The following is a 24,427-nucleotide window of genomic DNA, read 5'->3' on the forward strand; positions in this document are numbered from 1 at the left end:
ATGCCAATTTTGCTCCCAATTGCTATTTTTGGACCTTGTCATTTTATTTCGTTCCAATGACCGGTCAGAATGGGAAACTTTGAAAATTCATAATTCGAAAAGTTTTTGACCGATTTTGACCATTTAACCACCATCTATTGATGCGTTCTATCCAGAAAACAATCTTTTGTAGCAATAGGGGCAACATGAAAATTTGATGGTTATCCCTACTGTAAAGCTTGCCATGGACCAACTTTTCAAACACCTTCATACAGGCCGGGATGACTGATATTGGCCTGTAATTGCTGGTGTCCATGTGGTCACCCTCTTTAAATATTGGAGAAACTCTGCTTTTCTTCCATGCGGAAGGTACGACACCGGTGGAGAGACTAAGATTCATGATGTAGGTTATTATGTATAGCATTGATCCCTTATTCTTTTTAGTCCAGCCGATTGGCGGCTGGACTCCTGCTTTTAGTCCAGCCGAGCGGCGGCTGCACTCCTGTTTTTCAGCGGTTTCTTCTTCTTCTTTCTTTCTTTCTTTAGTCCAGCCGAGCGGCGGCTTTTTCATACAAAACGTTATCATGACCTTTATATAACCCGACATTTTAATGTTATTAAAACGTTTTTACCTGAACCAAACGCCAAAATATAACTTATTTAAAACGTTTTTAAAACGTTTTTGTGTTTGCTGGGTAGGGTTAGCAGGTTGCCGCAAGCATGGGCTTATTAAGCCTTCTGTTATTGACAATAGTTGTTAAACCGACCATAAAGATTTTAAACGATCACTTGTTTGGACGACGTATTGTATGATTGTTACCATTAAACCTCCTTTGTCATATATTTCGCAGTTGATGACGAACCACCCATTTGCATTCCCACCAACGATGTCACTGAAACCATTGATCTAGGACAATTCGGCAGAACAGTTACTTTCCCGGAACCACGGGCAACAGATAACTCTGGCACAGTGAACCTTCGAACCAGAACTCATACCCCTGGTGCATTCTTCCAAGTTGGTCCAACAGACGTTTGCTACACCTTTGCAGATCAAGCTGGAAATACAGTGGACTGTTGCTTTCAAATTACTATTATTGAAGGTAATCTTAACATAAGGTTGTCATTTGGATAGTATCGAACATCTGATATATCACACTTACACTCGCATGAAGTTATTTAGCCAAAATTACAAGTACTACTCAATGTTCACCTTCGTTCATCTATGCATTGGGAGAAAATGAATTGCATTCATTATATTTCATCTTGAATTGAGATACATTGCACAGTGTTTTTATTTTGTCAGGCAGGGAGTTCCATACAGTGGCACCACAATACGAGATGGACCTCTTTTTGAAATCTGTTCTGGGTTTGGGGATAGTCAGTTTCTTGTGTCCCCGCATTTCTATAACCAGAATCTTTAATATTAAACCTATTGAAAATGTAATTAGGCGCTTGATCATTAATGGTTTTGAACATTGTTGTGGCAAGATGGTAACGAACCCTCTCTTTAACCTTCTTTCCAGTCAAGTGCATTCAAAGATTCAGTACTTGAATCAAACCTCTTACTACCTGTAATGATCTTAGCAGCCCTGTTTTGCTGCTTTTTTACTTAAAGATATATTGCTCGTTCGGAACGTGTCCCAGATAACATCGCAATATTAAAAATGTGGTGCCAGAATAGCATTATACAACATATTAAGTGATTTCGGCTGAACAAAAGGTTTTGCCTTATTGAGCATATAAAGACTTGAACGAGATATTTTAACAATATGATCAACATGTTGATTCCATGAGAGATTCTCGTCTATTAATATACCAAGGTGTTTATTGGATCCACCGTTAATATACACATGAATATCATCATGGTTTATTCTGGCCAATCTCTGTTTCGAGCCATGTATGATAAGCTATTACGTTCCAGCTGTTTACATTAGAAAGATTATTATTAAGAACACGATTAAGTTCATTTACATCTGTACAAATAGTGTACATTGCGGTATCATCCGCATACATGCGTATATTGGTTGCTTTAGAGACACAATTTGGTAAATCATTTATGTAGATTATGAATAAAAGCGGCCCAAGATAAAGCTACGAGGAATACCGCAACAACAATTTGTTTCATCAGAAGTAACACCATTGATGTTAGTACAATGGGTTCTGTTTGTTAAATAGTTATGAAACCATTTAATATATATGTCATGCATTCAAAATATATTTTGAAGCTTCTCAACCAAAATATGTGTCGAATGTTTTCTTCAGATCCTACATCACAAGACCTACTACTTTACCATTATCCATATCATTATACCAATCGTCCGTTATATTCAGCAATGCAGTTGAAGTGCTATGTAAGGGCCTTAAGCCTGATTGATAACTACAGAGCTTTTCATTCTGAAAATCATACAACTGGGAGAAAACCATCTTTTCGCAAATTTTGGATATGACCGAGAAAATGGCAATATGCCTTGGATCGGTATGATCCCAGTTTTATAAATTGGATTCAATCTAGCTCTTTTCAAGCAATCAGGAAATACACCTATCTGTAAGGATAGATTGATGACGTGGGTGATGGGATCAATTATAGCAACACCAACTTGTGGCTTTGTTTTCACTCAGACTTTGGATGTGTTCTAAAATACACTCATGACTTACAGGATTAAACCTTTACTTCATAATTTACTTGTGCTTATTATTGTGTTTTACTTATTCGCCAGCGAAGTGTAACGTGTAATCCGATTATCACTATGTCAACTAAAGGCTGGTTCAAAGTGTATATTCGAAGGCGAATATTCGGCTTCGAATACTTTTTGGTCGTCAAAATATATGCGGTTTCGAATATAAAACTATGAACCGGAGAAAGATATATTTCTACAATTCACAGCGTTGCCCGACTGTTAACAAGTATTGCCCGTTGACCTAGGTAAGCAAAATTTGGAGAATTTCTTTAACGATAGTCAATAAAATAATAGGTAAACTCAATATTGAACTACTGTCATGATTTAATGTCTGTAAAATAAAAACGAAAGTTAATAAAGAAATAAATAAGTCAATAAATAAGTCAATAAGTAGCCATGCGTTTTAAGTGGAGATGTAACATTTTGGGGTTCGTAATATAGGCCTACCCCGGGGAGGCCTACAGCCTATGTAGTTAAATTTGGTGTCAAACTAAAGCTTGTGATGAGACTAATACAGTAAGCATAATAAATGTTGTAAAAAAGTATTAACATTTGAATAATTGGTATATAATTAGCATATTTTGCGGGGTGGAGGATGATCAGGAGGAGCAAATTGAATATAAGTGACCCCCAGTGGTCATATAATGCAAGAGGTCCATTTCTTTTTTCACATTTTGTTTACAATTCACTTCAAACTGCATACTTTAACACCATACAATCATATTCCAGGTAATTTAATTTGCTTTGAGAAGCAATTTTGCATATTTTATTTTCTGTAATTATCAAACACATGGCTAATTGTTATCTAATCAAGTATAACATTATAATTATAATTATAGGCCTATTAATAGTAATGCGTTGAGTTTTTAAAAAGTAATATCCGCCTGTTTTTCTTTCTTTTTGAAATGACATACTCGTTACAAAAACAAATCAGCATGGAAAACACTTTTTTCGTCAGAGGCAGATATTTGGTCTATTCAGTGTGATAAAGCTACAAATAGACGACCTTTTAAATTAATTTTTAAATGGCTTTTTGTTTTTCAATCTTATTGTTTGTATTTGTAATGTTCACACAATCTGATAATGTCCCAACTTATACCTAATATGAATCGAGTCATTTAACCGGTGCTTGTAGGACAACGATTTTGAATTAAACATGTTAATTGTGATATTTTAATTCCCCTAGAACACCACAGTTAAGCGTCAAGTCCAAAATTGTTTCGTTAAAATTACTCGAAAACCCTCCTAAGAGTTGTTACTGATATACATTTCATAATTTTGGGCAAAGAATAGCCAAATAGTTGACCGAAGTCGTATATTTGAACCAATATTTGACTGAAATCGTATATTAGCATTACCGCCCGTTTGTGGCTTTATTGCAAACAAAAGTGCTGCTAAATGTGAAACGAGATTACTTGAAATATATATTTCCAGAGTTGAACACGTTTCAACTCTACGAATATATTTCAGAAATATGTCTATCTGATTGGTTGATGGTCAAGAGGATTCTATTACCGACGTAATTTAAGTCCGACTGTGTGAACAAATTGTCGGATTTAAAGCACATTACGTCGGATATAGTTATATCCGACGCTAATTCACACTGCCACTTATATCCGATACTATTACCGACGTAATTTAAGACCGGTAATAAGTGATTTAAGTCCCACTGTGTGAACACGACTTTAGTATCATAATCTATTAGGGAAAGATAAACACTATTCAGGGATGCAGAGATTTGTAATTGAGTCATGCATGATTTAACAGAAGGTTCTTTCCAAAACCCAAACGTAATGATTTCGATAAATAAAAAAAATAGACAAATGTGGTGACTAAAAACAAAAATCGCATCGGATCTTACGACTGCCGCTTACCACCACCTCATCAAGTTACATCCCTATACGCCTCACCGGTTCTTCGAAATGGCAAAAAAAAAAAACCACCCAAAAACAATTTTAAAGTTAAATATGCAATATTTTGCGCCAAAATTGCATCAAGTCTTAGGGCAGCCACTTACCACCACCCTACCAAGTTACACCCCAATACACCAGCTCCGAGAAACTAACCTGGAAGCCAAAGGCATTTAAAAACAAAGTTCACACAATACAAATGTATAAGACCCCATTATAGCATAAGGCAATTTATAAGTCGTTTTAAATGATTTTAAATGTGACGTATAAAATTTGTCTATAACACAGGGAGATATAAAATGTAGGGATTTGGGTGCTTTTTGTTCAATTTTCACAGAAATTGAAGGATTTTGACCCATGTTTTTGTTTGTTTACCCCAGGGTCGCTGAAACAAAGAATTATATTAAATAAATCACCTAATCTATAATTAATAAATTACAAAGAAAGATAAAAGCAAAAGTATGCTTCATTTAGTTAAACAATAGTAACATCCCTGTTTATCCCTGTTGTGTACAAAAAATAACTCTATACGACAATGCAAATCAGGATCAATTCATGGACTAAGTGCACAGGCAGAGGGAAATATTGGTTTGTCAGCGGATGGAACAGCCATTTTTTCAGAGGAAGTATGTAAATTAAATGGAACAGCTATTTTGGGGCCATTATTTCAGAGGGAGTATGTAAATCAAATGGAACAGCCAAAATGCCAATGAGTATGTAATTTAACTAGAATAGCCTTAAATTGATATCGATATTAATATTGACGTCACAGATTCGATTTGTCACGTGATCGTCAAACCTGTAGGAGAAGGTGTCAGTTCTTCAGGAACTGATACAAAAAATCCTGGTGTTTAAAATTAGGCATGAAATTGTGTCTTATAAATAAGATTTTTGATTTGTATAGGCTTTAATTTCGCACGCGAGTTTTTTGCGGAATTCATTTTTAGCGTTTCAAACTAATATGATTCTCTAAAAAAAGGGTATCTACCAAAAAAACGCTGACAACGTAAAGAAATCAGCAAGTTTAAAAAAACCCACCTCGGCTCACTTTTTGAAACTTGGTCCCATTTGTAAAAGGTACTGATTTAAACTTTATCATATTTATACAGGGTGAGTCAAAAAAAGTGCAATAGAGCAACGAATCGATATTTATATAAGAACCAAGTTGAACTTTCTCATTATTGAAAGTGTCTATAAATGCCACGTTCAATAGTCACCTTCTGTGAAAAAATGAAGTGACTCGCTTCTACCATTTAATTTTTATGAGTACTTTTGCTGCGATACCCAATTTCATTAGTTGTCCACGAGGTACCGTGTATTTTGAATGGGAGCACACAATGCACCATAAATGCACCAGCTCTGAAACTGACTTTAACTTAAATAACGTTGATTTTTGCGTGATTTGTATTTCTTTTTTTCTGTTCAAACAAACTTTCTAACATTACGTTATGTCCTTCATACCTCACTCGACTCCAATATGTCAAACTTACTGGATGTTTTGTAATTCACTGCACTCCAATTTGCGCGCATTTTATTTCGACATTTGAAAAACCCGCCTATATAGTTTATATGGTTTTGATAGAGAATAAACATCTTTAAAATAAAGGGAAAATGAAAATAACAACAAATAATGTTTCTTCTCCTTAAACAAGACCAAGGGCAATAACACTTTGGGGGATCCATTTTATTTCAATGCCAATGAGGTTAAGGGATCTAAAATGAGCGTTTATTGCGTTTCGACAGTATTTTTTGTGGGACATGAGAACACCTCAGACCTATCGAATTGCATTCTGAATACGAAACATGTCTTTCTGATATCAAATAATTTTCATTTTTGAAAATCACAATATATATACAAATTTTATGACAAATTATAAAAATTTGATATTTTTCAAATTTTTGATATATAATAGTCCTCGAAGTAAATTATATAAATCTAATGAAATATTCTTAAAGTGTATGTAGCAGGGAGGAAAAAGTGACGGTCAATTGAAAATTTTGACCTTTCATATTGAAGATATGGATTTTTTCCCCAAAAGACCTAATTTTTTTGGTGTTTTGGGAAAAAAATCCATATCTTCAATACGAAAGGTCAAAATTTCCAATTGATCGTCGGCTTTTCATCCCACCTACATACACTTTAAGTATAAATCATCAGATTTATAAAGTTTACTTCAAGTACTGTTAAATATCAAAATATCAATTTTAATGATTTGCCATAAAATGTGTATTAAATTGTGAATTTCAAAAAATCAAAATTATTTGATATCAGAATGACATTCTTCGTATTCAGAATGCAATTCGATATGTCTGATGTGCTCTAATGTCCCAAAATAAATACTGTCCAAACGTTCATACCCCAGCCCTTAAGAAAGTGGCAGTTGTTCCAAATCTACCTTACACAGAGTGGGCTGACATTCAAATTTTAGGTGTCTCTTGGACAAACATTAAAATTGGGTATCGCTATAAAATGTGTCATAAAAACAAAACGGTAAATGCTAATTCCTTGATATTTTCACACAAGATCACTAATGGATATGTTATTTATAACATGTTTTAAAACCTAAAAGATTCAACTCGGTTCTTTAATAAAAATGGATTCTTTTCTCTATTGCACTTTTTTAACTTCATTTCCAGAAGTGTTATGTATCTTTAATGTGCAGATGCGATATTAATTTGTAAGCTTTCTGGAACGACCTGAAAGGTTATTATCTTGTTCTTGCATGATAAGCCAATATCTTTTTGTGTTTTGTTTTATAATATCATGATCAATGATTGAATTAAACGAATAACAAGTAGGCTTGTAATCTTGTTGGAAACGATGTATTCTGTTGAAATAAAATAAAAACACTGATTTGCTGTTGGTGTTCAAAATGGGACCAAGTTTCAAAAAGTGAGCCGAGGTGGGTTTTTTAAACTTGCTGATTTCTTTACGTTGTCAACGTTTTTTGGTAGATTTCTTTTCTTTTTATGAATGTAGCCAAGCAGCTCGAAGCTTGGAAAGTCATCAGGTTACGAAGTGCACAATAAAACGAATAAAACGAAAAATGGATGTTTGAAGTTGCTATTCTTGATTCATGACAATAAATAATTAAACAAAACTTTATCAGTCGTTAATTTTTAAAACTTGCTCGTCACGCCTGACTATAATGTTCAGAGGCGTACACAATGATCAATAAACATTTTAATATACTTTTAATTATTCAAGGCTACGTAAATATGTAAAGAAAATGTAAATATGAACAACACACACCCAATGTTGACAATGCCAGAGAGACACACAGAGAGTAAATCCGATTTAGGCCTACTTCATGTCGGAACTGGTAAATGCGCATATATTTAAGCCTATACTACGGAAGCGTCTAAATGCCCCAGATAATCGTGTTTTAATGTTTGTGGTTCTTTATAGCCCTGCCCTCTATCGGGAGCTAATTTATAGTTTAAGCTTGTTGAATATCCATATTTCGTGGTTTGTGGTTCTTTGTAGGGTCTCTGTCTGGCAATCTAGTTCTTCGCGGTTTGTGGTTCTTTATAGCCCTGCGGGGCAATCTAGTTGGTATCAATATTGAGCGGCAGTTGTTGTTGATCTTTCGCGGTTTGTGGTTCTTTATAATCGATAGGCATGCGGGCAATCTAATTGGATATCCAAATTTCGCGGTTTGTGGCTCTTTGTAGCCCCGCGGGGCAATATAGTTGAATATCGTGGTTTACGGTTTTAATTTCCCTCATCAAGCCCTGCCTTCTATCGGGAGCTAATTTATAGTCTAAGCTTGTTGGATATCCGTATTTCGTGGTTTGTGATTCTTTATAATAGGCCTGCGGGCAATCTAGTCTTTCACAGTTTGTGGTTCTTTGTGGTTTCGTGGTTTGTGGTTTTAATTTCCCTCATCAAGTCCTGCTCTCTATCGGGAGCTAATTTATAGTTTAAGCTTGTTGGATATCCATATTTCGTGGTTTGTGGTTCTTTGAAGCCCTGTGGGGCAATAGTTCCATATCCAATTTTAGCGGTTTGTGGTTCTTTATAGCCCTGCGGGGCAATCTACTTGGATATCAATATTGAGCGGCAGTTGTTGGCGATCTTTCGCGGTTTGTGGTCTTAATTTGTTGGATATCCATATTTCGCGGTTTGTGGTTCTTTGTAATCTTTCGTGGTTTGTGGTTTTAATTTCCCTCATCAAGCCCTGCTCTCTATCGGGAGCTAATTTATAGTTTAAGCATGTTGGATATCCATATTTCGTAGTTTGTGGTTCTTTGAATCTCTGTGGGGCAATAGTTCCATATCCAAATTTCACGGTTTTTGGTTCTTTATAGCCCTGCGGGGCAATCTACTTGGATATCAGTATTGAGCGGCAGTTGTTGGCAATCTTTCGCGGTTTGTGGTCTTAATTTGTTGGATATCCATATTTCGCGGTTTGTGGTTCTTTATAATCGATAGGCCTGCGGGCAATCTGGTTGGATATCCAAATTTCGCGGTTTGTAGTTCTTTGTAGCCCTGTGGGGCAATCTAGTTGGATACCCATATTAAGCGGCGGTTGTCGGCGATCTTTCACGGTTTGTGATTTTAATTCCCCTTATCAAGTCCTGTATCGGGAGCTTAATTTATAGTTTAAGCTTCTTGGATATTCATATTTCGTGGGGTGTGATTCTTTGTAGCCCTGCGAGGCAATGTAGTTGGATATCCAAATTTCAAGGTTTGTGGTTCTTTATAGCCCTGTGGGGAAATCTAGTTGGATATCAATATTCAGCGGCAGTTGTTGGCGATCTTTCGTGGTTTGTGATTTTAATTTATTATATTTATATGAGCTGTGAACAGAGCCACTGATAAATGTGTTTTAAATGACGAAGATGTCATGATAGTCAGGCATGGTGATAGCATCTGGATGGTGAAAGTAGGCCCTAGGCCTAGGCCTAAATGTGAATAAAAAATCAAACATGTTTGTTTGATGAAAAAAAAAATATATCACAATAGCAATGAATGTTCGAAATGGTGTTATTCTTGATTTACGACAATAAATTGGTTAATAAAACTTAAAAAAGGGGTGGGAAGTTTCGAACTTGAGCAAAAATTCATAAACGGATTAACCACTTCGCCACGGGGACGTCCCGTTATTACGATGTGTGAAAGTGGAGTATTTATTAATATGAATATATGCTGTGGTCCGGAAAGAATAAAAGAAATGTGAAAGACTTGATTATTTGGCGAATGGGGTCCAGAATTTGTATGTAGGGTATCCAGGAAAATGCCTGGGTATATTTGAAAGTGAATCTGAAAAATTAGTGCGACAGTGACAGCCATGTATGGCTGTAGCAGTGTCGAAAGATTGTGGATATCAGTATGATTAGCTATGATTTGCCACTAATTTTGGCTATGAAATACCGCGTGAAATAAAGCAAGAATGTTTGTTTATTATCAAACAATCGGATTGACTGTAAGATTGGTGTAACTTTTTTAATAAAGAGTTATTAAAATATGACACTTTGGACAGTAAATAAGATTTAGCATGGTTTTAGATATACTTTGTACCCAGCGAAAAATATCATAGAAATATCATGTGGGGTTTAGATGCCTTTTCTGGGGTTTATGTTCCTTATTTAGGGTTAAGGCGCCTTATTTGGGGTTTAGACTGCTTTATCTGGGGTCTACGTCGCTTATCTGGGGTTACGGCGCATTATCTGGGGTTTATATGCCTTATCTGGGTTTAGACTGCGATATGCTAAGGTTAAGGCATCTTAGCCACAGGTAAGGAACGTTAACCCAGGATAAGGCCGTCTAAACCACAGATGAGGCGCCTTATCCCTAGATAAGGGGTGTAAACCACACCTTTCAGGATCCTTCAAATAACTGGGCAGCTTCACCATTCTTGTTTTTCAAGGTAAGAACAAAAGGAAGCTTTAAATTTATCAACATTCCAGAAAGTGCCAGCAAAAGTTATTTGGCAACATCCAGAGACCTTCGAAGACACCATAGCAAGTTTAAACGACTAATTAGGCATATGCAGTCATTTTGATTTTGACACTCAAAACGAAGGACTAACTTATCGATATTGGCATTGGTAGAATATGAAGGTCAGGTGTTCACCATTGTGAGACCATTGGTGTGAAAAGGTGAAAGCTAGGTTTGAAATCTATTTGGCTGGTAAAATGACCGCATATCTCTTGAACTCCATTCAAAGATGATTGACGTAGATTTTAAATCATATATTTACATTGATATTATATACAATTTTCCACAATTTATTTATCTGCTTTGTATCTTCTTCTTTTCCATTAGTGGATAGAATACCACCACAGGTTACATGCCCACAAGACATTTTTCGCCAAATTCCACTCGGCAGCACCGGTGGAACTACCGTACCTTTCGATGAAGCAACTGCTACTGATAATTCCGGAACGACAATTTTAGTGTCAAGAAGCCATACACCAGGCCAATTTTTCATTGTAGGTACAACAGAAGTGACCTTCGAATACCGAGATCCATCTGGAAACAGCGCAATATGTTCTTTCACGATTTCAGTAATTGAAGGTATTATGAGCATTATCCTATTCTGGTGTTATTATATTTCTTCCGGAACCATAATTCAATACTTCTCCACGATTTGATTGATTTTGAGCATGTTTTTAATCAAATAATTATGATTTCTTTTTTTCGATCAATACAACTCCTGCTATTCAATCCAGTCGATGAAGTCCCACTTAATGTGATCTGTCCAAATGACATTTCGACAACCACTGCTTGTAACACTGGTGGTACCACCGAGGTAACATGGGATGCATGTAGAGCAACGGATAATTCTGGGACAGCCACCTTGGTCAGCCAAACTCACCAACCTGGGCAATCATTCTTTGTGGTAGGAAGAACAGAAGTGACTTACACTTTCAGAGATCCATCTAATAACAGAGCAAGTGGTTCTTTTTTTGTAACCGTCACCGAAGGTAAAATTTAAGTTTGTTAAGACGGATTGCCTGATTATGCATATCAATTCATATCAATTCAGTCCAGTGAATTATACTAGAATTAAAGCCATGTCCAAGTCACAGGATATAGGGTTAATTTATATTTTATTGTTGAACTGATTCCTTCTAATGTTAATTACGTAAAATAATGAATAATTAAATCGTCGGGTGCATCACATACTGGTCTATCTTGAATTTTTGACTTTTTTGAGAAAATTGGTATATAGTTCTTTTTTACGGAGCTCTTCCAATACAACAAATTACATACCTCAATTTTTCCTAGATAATTAGTTACAAATGTTAAATTTAAACTATCTATGATATTTTCAAAATACGTATTTTCACATACTGATCTATCTCGAAAAAACACGCATATCTAGAAAATCGCAAGTTTACCTTTCTATAATTTAATTAGACTATGGATTTTCATGAAAGTGGTTTTAAATTAAAGCATATACTTAACAGATTTATTTAAGTGGAATCTTTAATTATATTTGCGTATGTAATATTGCTTAAAACTACAGTTTAAGTTGTAGTTCTGTATGTGAAATCGTTAATTTCCCGATATCGTATTGAAAGTGCATTACATACTGGTCTATCTCGAGATAGACCAGTATGTGATGCGTCTAAAGTCACGTCTTTGTCATGATTGTTCGCGAAATCGAGATAGCCCCCAGATAGACCAGTATGAAACGCACTTTAAATACGATATCGGGAAATTAACTATTTCACATACAGAACTACAACTTTAGTGTAGTTTTAAGCAATATTGCATACGTAAATATAATTAAAGATTCCACTTAAATAAATCTGTTAAGTATATGCTTTAATTTAAAACCACTTTCATGAAAATCCATAGTCTAATAAAATTATAGAAAGGTTAAATTCATACGAAGATTTTCAATTGCGATTTTCTCGAAATGCGTGTTTTTCAAGATAGACCAGTATGTGATGCGACCGACGAAATATATAAAATATTTTGGTAAATAATCGAATTTGTGTGGTTCACAATTATCCTGGACATGTATACATGTTAATGAATATCATTTTAAACATGAATGTAATCCCCTCTCTTAAACCAGTTTATAGTCTTTATGTCATCCAATTGTAAAACAAAAATCACGCGCACACATACACACAAAAACGCATAATTATATTTTAAACGATGTCTTTTAACAAGCTGAAAATGACTGTTTGGTTTGGATTTTTAAAAGAAACGGGTGTCTAGTTTGAGCAAACCAATTTGGTGACACACGAACACATTAATATTAAATAATAAAACCTGATATTTCTCATTGGTACATTTTGTTGCTTCTGATATAAAAAGAGATTAGCATATACCATACTCCGTCTTAGGGCATGCCGAGAAGCCGAAAAAGTAATACAAATGAAATCATTTTTAATCAACTAAGAGTTTTTCTTCCACTTAAGGGAAGGGATATGAACGTTTATGACAGTATTTATTGTGGGACATTAGAGCACATCAGACATATAGAATTGCATTCTGAATACGAAGAATGTTCTCCTGATATCAAATAATTTTGATTTTTTGAAATTCGCAATGTAAAACACATTTTATGGCAAATCATTAAAAATAGATATTTTTGATATTTAACAGTACTCGAAGTAAACTTTCTAAATCTGATGATTTATATTTGAAGCGTATGTAGGTGGGATGAAAAGCCGACGATCAGTTGAAAATTTTGACCTTTCATATTGAAGATATTGATTTGTTCCCAAAGACCTAATATGTTTTTGGTGTTTGGGGAAAAAAATTCATATCTTCAATATAAAAGGTCAAAATTTTCAATTGATCGTCGGCTTTTCATCCCACCTACATACACTTTAAGACTATATCATTAAATTGATAAAATTTACTTCGAGGACATATCTCAAAAATGTGAAAAATATCAAATTTTAATAATTTGTCATAAAATTTGTATTATATCAGGAATTTCATAAAACGAAAATCATTTGATATCAGAAAGACATTCTTCGTATTCAGAATGCAATTTGATAGGTCTGATGTGCTCTCATGTCCACAAAAAATACTGTCGAAACGCTCAAAACACTCATTCCAGTTCTCTTAATTGACATTAGTAAATAAGTTATATGCTATTTATTTCAAATTTATAAATTACAATACCACTTCAAATGCCCTATTGTTTGAAATTACATCTTAAAAGCACCGACCAGATGGTTCATGATTCAACTCAATTCAGTCGCTTTTGTTACACAAAGACAAGAAAGTGACCCAAGGTGTTTTAGGACAACCTTACACAATTGACCATATCGTCATACTGCAGTTACTGTCCGTTTTCCTATACACAATACACAGTGCTCTTACCATTAACGCGGGACCTCTACAAATAGCGTACGTTAGAAGTATGGGGATTTGCCTACTTAACGTCGCTGTGTGAAAAATAACCGGCCAATATTAAAAGTATTCTTCTAAAATTCTAGAAAATAAAGTTTTGTAACATGTCCTAAATTTTTAGCTAATTTAGATGTTTTGAAATATTCGTACTTTGGTGTTTTAGTGTATGTTATAGGTAATAGTACATTGCGTAGTTAGCGTCGCTGTGTGAAAAATAACCGGCCAATATTAAAAGTATTCTTCTAAAATTCTAGAAAATATAGTTTTGTAACATGTCCTAAATTTTTAGCTAATTTAGATGTTTGGAAATATGCGTACTTTGGTGTTTCAGGAAGGATATGTAAACGACAGATAACACCAAAAAATATGAAGAAATTATTTCCAAACCGTGTTAAGTCAACAATCATTATGTTGCTCATTTTCAAGAATGCTGGTTAACAAAAAGCAGACCATTGTCTCATTTCGTGAACAAAGGTCCACATACCATTGTTTCCTTGCGTTTCCTTTATAATCGGCTACCCAACTGAAGCTATAATACCAGCTCATTGCGATACCGCACATATAAAACAGACACATGTGCACAACCAGAGAAGATCTGATTTGATCAGTTGAGCTGTTTTCAATGAGTGTTATCTTGGTTTAATAGGTTTTAATGGGGTTTCAGTCCTGCAAAGTTCGTGGTGAATTCTACTGTAGACATGACTGCATCATGTCGCTTGTGGGCCACCGATTTTTACAGAAACAAAGGTTGTGTTGTAGCTTGAGAAATTACCTTGACGGCAAAGTAAAACACAATACAATCAATAAATGACATATTTGACTAATGCTATTTTCTAAATTGAATAACTAACCTGTATATCTGATCCAGGTATTTATATTGTGCTGCATGATAATTAAACTTTAGTGAATACAATAGTTGAATGAGACCTTTTGTATGACTTCCAGTTGATAGCATACCACCTGTTTGTACCCCACCTGACGACATCACCAGAACTATTAGCCTAGGAGGCAATGGTTTTACAACTGTCTCTTGGACTGAACCAAGAGCCACTGACACCTGCGGTGCAGCTAGATTGGTGACACGATCACATGCCCCTGGTGATCAGTTTTTCACTGGCACTACACGAGTGTCGTACACATTCAGAGATGACTCTAGTAACACAGTAGTTTGTGGTTTTGATGTGACGGTTATTGAAGGTAAGCCATATTGCATGTTTTGTAGCATTTTGTTTTGATGACAAAGAAGTAACCTAATCTCACAAGGTAGTGTCCCGGGGTGGTATACCACCCTTACTGTTCTATGGGCTATTATGATACACGTTTTTCGTGTGGCAGATTGATGTAGTAGGGAATGGGGCTTTTGGCAAATCTACCTTACATTCACTAACTGCATTATCAGTTTGTTATATCACTTTGAATTAGGCCTTGTTTTAAAGTATCGTTCATTTGCATGATGTAACTTTTTGCTTGCCTTCTGTTTTATGAAGTTGATCGAGCTCTACCTGTATGTGAATGTGGTGATGATATTACCAGGACAATTCCGCTTGGTGTTGGTGGTGCCAATGTCGTATTTACTGAGTGCACAGCAACGGATAACTCTGGAACAGTTAGACTGGTATCAAGATCACATTCTCCAGGTCAGCGTTTCTCAACTGGACAAACCCTAGTCGAATATGTATTTGCTGATTCCGTAGACTACCGCGTCACTTGTGGATTAAGTGTCACTGTGATCGAAGGTTGGTAGTTAATTCGTCGGCCGTATCACATACCGACGTATTTGCAAAGTACGCATTTCGAGAAAATCGAACTTGAAAATCTAGCGATTTTCATTTGCTGCATAGTCTTGATTAAAATATTATTGTCGATTAAAACCAGTTTAACAGTAATGCAAATATATCTTATTTTCAATATAATTCACTTATCACTATCAGAGCATAACTTATTCTGCAAAAAATCAATAGTAAATAAAATACGTCACTATGTAAAAAGGACTAATGTCAATTTCGCCGTTCAAATGACAAATACGTCGCGCAAATACGTCAGTATGTGAAAAGGACAAAACAGCAATTTTGCTGTGCATTGGTAGTTTTTTTTTTTAACTCGTCGCTTTACCTCTCCAGTTACCTGTACTTTAAGTTTGCCTCTGTCGGAGCCATTAAGGGGCCATATTAAGTCAATTAGTTTCCAGACCACAGAAGGCTCACTGCGGACTAATTGACCACCTATTCACCGTTGAGGTAGTGATTAATTACCATAGCAATGGGTTTACACTATTTTTTAATGTATTGCCCTACACTATATGAAGGATGCACTCATCACCTGCGTATGTCTGCAATCAGAGATTGAATACAATACCGCTCTTTTCAAAGACACTAATCTTACAGGTGCGAGTGATCATGGTGTGAACATTCTATAGAATTACGATCCAGGTCTTTATCCATGTTCTGTGATAATCTATGTGCAATGCAGTGGGACGACGTGACGTCTAGTGCACGACAATACATTCAAAAATAGTGTAAACCCATTGCTATGGTAATTAATCCTGTTACATCACTACTTCTACGGCGAATTGGCTTCCTGTGCCATTGTTAACATAACACTCGCAGGATATTGGTATGTTAAAAATTGAAATGAGGTATGGGGCACAGTGACATCGCCCCGATATCTTCATAGTAGAAATCGCCATGGTAGGTTGAATCCACAGCCACCCATGACCATTTTATTCGGACCTTATGAGATGCATATTATTAGCGAAGTGACCTGACTAAGGCTACCACAATAGACGGGGTAATTGATTTATCGCTCTGTGAGCAAGCTTGTATACGACATTGCGGTCAATGGTTATACTCTCTCCACTTGAGTGAGTGCCGCTATCGCGCTGTAGTCCATACCATGATACAGGACCAACGCAATATAAAATTGAGAGTTTGGGTCAAATTTTGACTTCAAAGCGCACAATATATAATAGGGATGGATATGTTCCCTCCATTCAGAGACGCTAAAGAGATACATTTGACTAAGAATATTTAGAGCGGTAGAAATATGCGATCCTTCAAGTTAAAAGCATGAAAATATGAAGTTGATGTTATAGTGTACGGTTCGAAGAGTTGAAAATCATGATGCACTGATAAGTAAAGTTCTGAGACTCCGTTATAGTTTGAAGAATACCAAAAATTAGTACGGTGGTATATGGAGCTCCAAGATGAATTAGGACTGATTTCTTGAATAGCGTTGTAGAGTATTTGTTTCTTGAGAAAAAATCATAACGGGAGATATTCATCATTTTCTAACCCGGTATCCGAAGATTTTCGTCTGATATCAAAATCGTGCATAGCAATTCACGTGTATCGATCCCGTGTATTCATTTTAGTGTCCCTTCTACACCACATAATTATTAGCCAGGCGGTGTCGGTGTGTGGGGTTGGCTGGGGGTTGCTACGGGGCGTTAGCTCAAAGACAATATTGTTCAAGGTTGCGCCGCAGGCTTACAAATAAACAATGTTGGTCCAAAAACAATAGCAAATAAGCTTAAACTGTAAATTAGCCGATATAGTGAAATTATTGGGTAAAAAAGTAGCGACAGCCCGTCACCCTTAAGGTTACTTGTTTGCTTGCCTGCGGGTTTTAGGATGGGGTCCCACTGGGAATGTTTAGTCAGCGTATGAGAATTGCGGCCTCGGTTTGCCGGCCTTGATGTTTTTAGTATCAACAAAAACATCAAGGCCGGTGACTCCTATATGACGACTAAACACTCTAAGTGGGACCCCAATATAATAATAATAATAATAATAATAATAATAATAATAATAATAATAATAATAATATTTACCGGTATTTCAATTGCCATAAATTACAAACATGAAAAAACATTAAAAGCAATTTAAATGACAATCCAGGAAAGAAGAAGTAGACTAAACAATATATATCTTTCAATATAAGGGTTCTGCAGGGCAAGGAAGCAAAAGTTTCAGTTTCAGTTTCAAAGTAACCTTAAGGGTGACGGGCTGTCTCTAAAGAATTAACCTTAATGTTAAAACCTTGAGTAACCTTCATGTAACGACCTTGAAATGTAACTTATAAAAATACAGAGGGCGCTATCACTGTACTAAAGTACCATAAATTATCCATCCAAATATGTACGGTACTCTGGACGAGTCGTACATGATTTATCCAGCCACGGTGTTCACCGTGTAGATTATGATACGTATCCATACGATGTGTTCCAACGTTCTGCATGGTTTATTGTTCTATTGTTTCCGATTAGAGCGCTGACATATTGGAAAATGTTGCCAATCAATATTCATGAGAGCGTACATTCAACGTCCAGTTTTCGAAATTGGGTGACTTGTGTTTGGCAGGTGCGAAATACATCTGACTGGGTGTTTTAATTAAACGCATAACGGCATTGGTACCTATGGTTTTTGACCAATGACCTCTTGAAATTCTTATGTAGGAAAATGCAAGTTTTGAGTGATTTTGGTCATTTTGAGCAATTCCTTGCATTACAAAAGTTTGAATTACACTTTAAATTATTGAACACATTTTTCGCAGTTGGTGACCAACCACAGCAACCACCCGTTTGCAGTCCAACCAACGATATCACTAAAACCGTTGATCTAGGACAATTCGGCAGAACAGTTACTTTCCCAGAACCACAGGCAACGAATAACTCTGGGACAGTGAACCTTCGAGCCAGAAGTCATGTCCCTGGTGCATTCTTCCTAGTTGGCCTTACAATAGTTTGCTACACCTTTGCAGATGAAACTGGAAACGTTGCTGACTGTTGCTTTGAAATTAATATTATTGAAGGTAATGAAAACATAATAAACCGTTAAAGGTTGTCATTTGGACAGTAGTGAACATCTGACATAAAGTCTGCACAAAAAGAAACTCAGCTGTTATAAACAGCCCTATAGCTTCAGAACTAATAATTGTTTTCACATTATTTCAACATATAAAGAAGGATGGTTTACTTACGCGCATTTTGATACCCAATTTGTCCAATTTTGTTCAATATTAACAATACAGCGGTGTTTTGGAAGAAAAATAACCGAATTTAAAAGTTGCAGCTATTTGTATTGATTTTGAAGTATGCGTGAAGATAATGGCGGGATTTACGTGCTACCGTGCTGGTATAATAACCATTGATCGCTGTAAACTGCAACTTTTAAATTCGGGTATATTTCTGTAAAAGCACTACTGTGTTGTTAATATTGAACAACATTAGACAAATGTGGTATCAAAATGCGTGTAAATAATTCATCATATTGTGAAAACAATTATTAGTTCTGAAGCTATAGTCGTGTTTATAACAGCTGAGTTTCTTTTTGTGCAGACTTTATCACACTTATCATGCTTATACTCGCATGAAGTCATTTAGCCAAAATTACAAATACTACTCAACTTTCACCTATTTAATAGCTTACGTATTATGCAGGACCTTGTGTTTGACAAATGTAGGGTTTATTCAAAGTAATGTTGTTTATAGTTAAGTTTCCGATAGCCACTCCTTTGTTTCTACAATTCTACAATAAACATGAGTTTTATCAACTTCGCTGTTCCTCAAGGTGGTTTCGTTGGTTTCCAGCCAAGAATGATATATAGTGTATGTAATAAACCAACCGGAACGGTATAACAATAATGAAATGGCAACCATGTTGGAGGACAGTTCTAAGATGGCCAAAAATGACAGAGGTACAGACACCGTGAAATCTTAAGGAGGACAGAATGTTATTTAAATGATGACTCTATCTTGAGTGACGTCGTATTGCATACCCTGCCTCTATTGTGATATTCATGCATGATCTTCATGATCAAGCTGCTGCTGTTACTACTACTACCAACAGACTGCAGCGGCTATTCATCTACAATGATTCTATTGTGTCCGATTAGAGCGCTGAAATGCGGCGATATCTTCATGGCAAAAATCTCCATGATAGTAGGCCGAATCCACTAGTTCTTCAACAGCCACACATGGCCATTTTATTTCGCCATGTTTAATAGTTTTGAGAGAGGGGCCGAGGGACTCAGGCCTCGTGGTAAAAATATGATGCGCCACACACTACTCTTTAGCTTGAAGGACTCATTTTTTATGTTCTTCGTATAAAATTACGCATCTTTCACGTAAACAGATCTAAGAAAATCCGACTGAAGCATACCGTATTCTTTTCACACACATATTCAAGTGCAAACCTTACGATAGGTTTTTATAGAAGCCAAAAATCACGGGATATATTCATAGTTTTCTACCCAGATCTAGATGTAGGCATTCAAAGATCTAACGTATGAATATCAATGGCCAAAGACACCACCATACGCCACTCATCATTTCACTATGGACCACAAGAGCCTCGTCCCAATGGCATTGTTCAATAACCTCAATTACATAATCATAGTGCAAAATTTGACCTCAAGTTGCGGAGTATGAGTTTTTGTACCCAAATCTTCAAAGGTCATTTAATGAATGTACAAATGTATTGGGGTTTAAGAACAGTTCCCCTGATAGATGAGCATGTTGTGGATCCTAGTGTTTATCCATGCGCTTCAAATTAACAATAATTGTAAACCGCGCATTGTACCGGCACTTGGGATAGTCGACCGCGTGCATCGTTTTGATTTGCAACTTTTGAAAATGCACCAACTTTCACATACTGGTATCAATGTCAATTTAGAGTCTTAGGTAGAAAATTTGGAAATTAAGAATTGGAGATAACAAGATTCTGCACACGACCTTATCAATCAAATTGTCATAACAAGATCAGGTTTTAGAGTAGGACGGATTACATAAGTGCGGACTTTCCTTATGAGGGGTTTATATACAATGGTAACAATAATATATCATGTGAAATATAAAAAGTATTATAAACAATTAGAACCAAAAGTTACTAATAACTGTTTTGAGATTTGAGGTGGATTTTGAATGAAGCTGTTCATGTTTGGAGCATTCCTGATGATGGTAAGAAGCCGGCGTAGACCTATTCCAGGATTGAAAAGCAGCATTAGACAAATCTTTAGCCCAGTTCGCTTATTTCCAAAGTGACACAAGATGATGAACGAGCCGCGACCTTATTTTAATATTTTAAGGCACGCATTATTGTTCTGGGAGAGAGCCTAAAGTATGTAGTGATATGAAAACATACAGAAGTCATCAAATTCAGCTAACCTTTATATTTCCTATTGCTTTATTTAGCCCCAACGAGCCAGTGTTTGATGGAAGATGTTGACCCGAACAACGAACTAATCAACTTGAGTATGGTAAGATCATACGTTAATCTTCCACATCTTTGGGCATGCTTGAGAAATTCAGGGTCAAAGCTTACACATATTATAGTTTGACCAACCTACGACTTATTAGTCTGGAGTTATATGCAAAAAGGTCAAAGGTCAACATTTTGGCTTTTTCATGACTTTTACCTAACTTTATGTTTAATGTCATCAAACGTTTTACCCCAAAATAATACGTTTTGAAAATAAGTTGTTTGACCTTGAAACTGATATTGGTACAAGGGTGCCAATCGGACTAAAAGTGAAGGGTTTGAATTTAATATAAGGGCAGGATGGAATTGTAAATAACTATGTTATGGCAACCCAAACATTCTCAAATCTGTATAGATTATTATACACTACATTCAGTAATGGACGATACCTGAATATTATATTATGCACTTACTTTAACTTTATCCCATGATCCGGTTAAACTCAGGGGCGGATCCAGGTTTTTGAAAGGGGACCACTCCTGAAAAAAAATTTGGCTCACTTCTCTCGCCTATAATTATATGACGCCAAATATGACGTCATTAACCACTATTACAAAATCATCGCCACCACCCCGGATAGCTCCGGATCCGCCTCTTTGATAGTCAACTAGACTTTGCCATGTTTGGTCATTTGGAATCTAAATAATTTCTTATGGTATCGGTGGACATTATCTAGTTCTGCATATGAAAATATCAGTGTACCATTGAAACTTTGTGGTATTTAACCTTATTACGGGGCACTCTACTGTCACTTCATTAAGAAGTTTGAAATAAAATAAGCCTTGGGTTTATGGTTAATGGAGTTCGCTGTTTTTACGCACAGATACTAATAGATGAGAGCAATGAAGCAGAAATAATAGCAGATCTTGCAGAAATAACATCTAGTTATTTGTGTCTTTCTGAACTGGGAATAGGAGCTGCTGCTGAAATACTCCACAACGTGGCGTTAACAAATTCATCATCTATTAATGTAAGTAACGTAACTGCGAAATGTCGTTCTTCCGCATTTAATAGAGGATGACCAATTAAAAACCACTCTGGTAAGCAAATGTTCTCAAAACAAATCCAAAATAAGTAAATTAGGTACTCACTAGAAATATTTCGATTCCTATCAGGAATCTTGTTCACTCTGGTTTGGTGAGTGGTAGTGTTTCTAGATGTTATCGGCATTCTTTGTGACTGATCTTGATGACGTCACATGAGTCGGTCTCTCCTTATCCAGATAACTTCTTTAAGCCAGCGAGTTGTTTTGTGTGCCTCTTGATCGATGACTTTGGCCTCCTCTCACCCAATTACGTTATTATTACTTGCTCTATATGGGTCTTTTCCTTCCGGCGATCCGCTTCTTCAGAAACAATGGAGTCTTTCCTGTCGATATGAGGGTCCTCACAACACCTAACTTATGGTGCAACAGATGATGCGATTGAAATTGCAAGTACTGGTCCGTGTGTGTTGGTTTTCTATTGATGCACAATTTGAGAGCCCAATCATCTTTCGTGCTGATTAAGGTGTCCAGGCAAGGGATACTACTGTCAGATTCTTCCTCATAAGTAAATTTGATACTGTTTGTAGGGTCGACTTCGTTGAAATGTGTAGTCAGATTCTTCGCTTCTCCTTTCTTGATAACCTCTAGGACGTCGTCGATATGTCTCTTTCAGATTCTGGGTTTGCAGTTGGCAGGAGCTGTGGATATGGCTTCATTCTCGAACTATTCCATGAACAGGTTGACCGCTATGTGACTTAAGTCATACCTTTCTTTTGTTGGAAAATTTTGCGTTTACAATTAATTAATATAATCTGTTTTATAAATCTCGTAATTGGTGCCTCTCCTGAGCAGAACGTTTTCACCGGCTCAACCGACGTCTTCAGGAGATGTTATTGCTCTGTTGTTCCTATGAATTTACGTTCCTTCTGATGATGTCACGGGGGTTGATTACGCCAAATAATAGAGGAACAGGTTCCACCGCTGGTTCCATGGACGTCAAGAGGTTGTCCCAAACTGGTTTAAGTTATATAACCCTTTGTCTCTGTTCAGTCTTGATTTATTGGTTCTGATATAAATGATGGCTTTCAGAACCTTTCGCGGGAAATCGGTGGTATCTCAAAAACATCAGTAGCAACAACAGATCTTCAGAGCAATAATATTAACTGATCAGTTCACAATATCTTACAATTAGATCACTTCATCCTTCATCATCATCACCAGCAACTCAGCAAAATCGATACCAACATCCGGTGGCGTAAACGGGCTTAAGACGACATCAATTCTTCAATCACTAGAAGACCATCTAAATAAAGTCGGACAAAATTTCAACCAGAGCGAGGAGCAACTACAGGTGACGGTGGTATATCCGAATGAAACACTCGTTAACACTGGTCTGGGATATTCATCTGTTCCTTCAAATCACATGATTGATGAGAACCTCTCAAACAATGAACAACAGGTTCACTTCGAGTTATCCTCCATCCTGGTTGATGAAGCGGAGGTTGCGATTTGGTTGCCAGACGAGGTCAATAATTATTCTTCAGGAGGTAAGAAAATTATTTAAAAAAACAGAGGAAAATATGATGAGAAAATGTGAACATAACAATATAATTATGTGTAGCGGTGCGGCCTTGGGTTTGGCAGCGCACTTAAAGATGTACTCTTCAAAAACGAGTGAAATACATGACGTGCTTCCTTTCTGACAGACTCATCTCCAGCTGTATTTACTGTATTCTTGAATGACAACCTATTTCAAAGTTCTGAAACCATGCAAGAAGACACGTATGTGAATAGTCGTATTATGAGTGCTACTATTGCCGATGCTTTAAAAATTACACAGTTATCTACCCCAGTGCAGGTGTATTTTCACCAAATTCAGGTAAGAATTAAAAACAATGCAAGGCATGGTGTTTTCCCTGTCAAAATAAAATAAAGTTTAGTCGTGATTATTTGTTCACACCATATTACGGGGACATTTTCTTTAGAGCGACATACAGGTCTTCCAGCACGAGAAATTCGAAATGGATCCTACATAATTTTTAAGTAGGCCTACATAAATTCAATACCCTTTGTATAGATTCTAAGAAATTCTATAAAGTGATGATTTCATTATATCATTATCAACCATAACAGTATAAGATACCCAGGCCCGTAGCCAGGATTTATTTTGGGGGTGCTGATTTTGAAAAAGTGCACTTTTTTTTAAAATTTGGACCTTTGAGGACTGGGGAGGGCGGATTTTGAAATTTTTGGACCAAAAAGGCATAAAATCTCTATTTTTTCGCTCG

At 36.2% G+C, this 24,427-nt stretch overlaps 1 protein-coding gene across 1 annotated transcript in view; it reads left to right on the forward strand.

The window, feature by feature from the left end:
• Positions 1–2,442: 2,442 nt before the first annotated feature.
• LOC140136456 (adhesion G-protein coupled receptor G6-like) overlaps positions 2,443–24,427 on the forward strand; it is a 30,478-nt gene continuing 8,493 nt past the window's right edge. Inside the window, exons 1-10 of the mRNA XM_072158179.1 lie at positions 2,443–2,455; positions 10,839–11,090; positions 11,246–11,500; positions 14,844–15,095; positions 15,386–15,634; positions 18,450–18,707; positions 21,088–21,152; positions 21,978–22,124; positions 23,332–23,686; positions 23,846–24,018. Of these exons, the coding sequence (XP_072014280.1) occupies positions 2,443–2,455; positions 10,839–11,090; positions 11,246–11,500; positions 14,844–15,095; positions 15,386–15,634; positions 18,450–18,707; positions 21,088–21,152; positions 21,978–22,124; positions 23,332–23,686; positions 23,846–24,018 (2,019 nt within the window). The remainder of the gene's footprint in view (positions 2,456–10,838; positions 11,091–11,245; positions 11,501–14,843; positions 15,096–15,385; positions 15,635–18,449; positions 18,708–21,087; positions 21,153–21,977; positions 22,125–23,331; positions 23,687–23,845; positions 24,019–24,427) is intronic.

Source organism: Amphiura filiformis, chromosome 16, assembly GCF_039555335.1.
Source record: "Amphiura filiformis chromosome 16, Afil_fr2py, whole genome shotgun sequence".
Classification (NCBI taxonomy): domain Eukaryota; kingdom Metazoa; phylum Echinodermata; class Ophiuroidea; order Amphilepidida; family Amphiuridae; genus Amphiura; species Amphiura filiformis.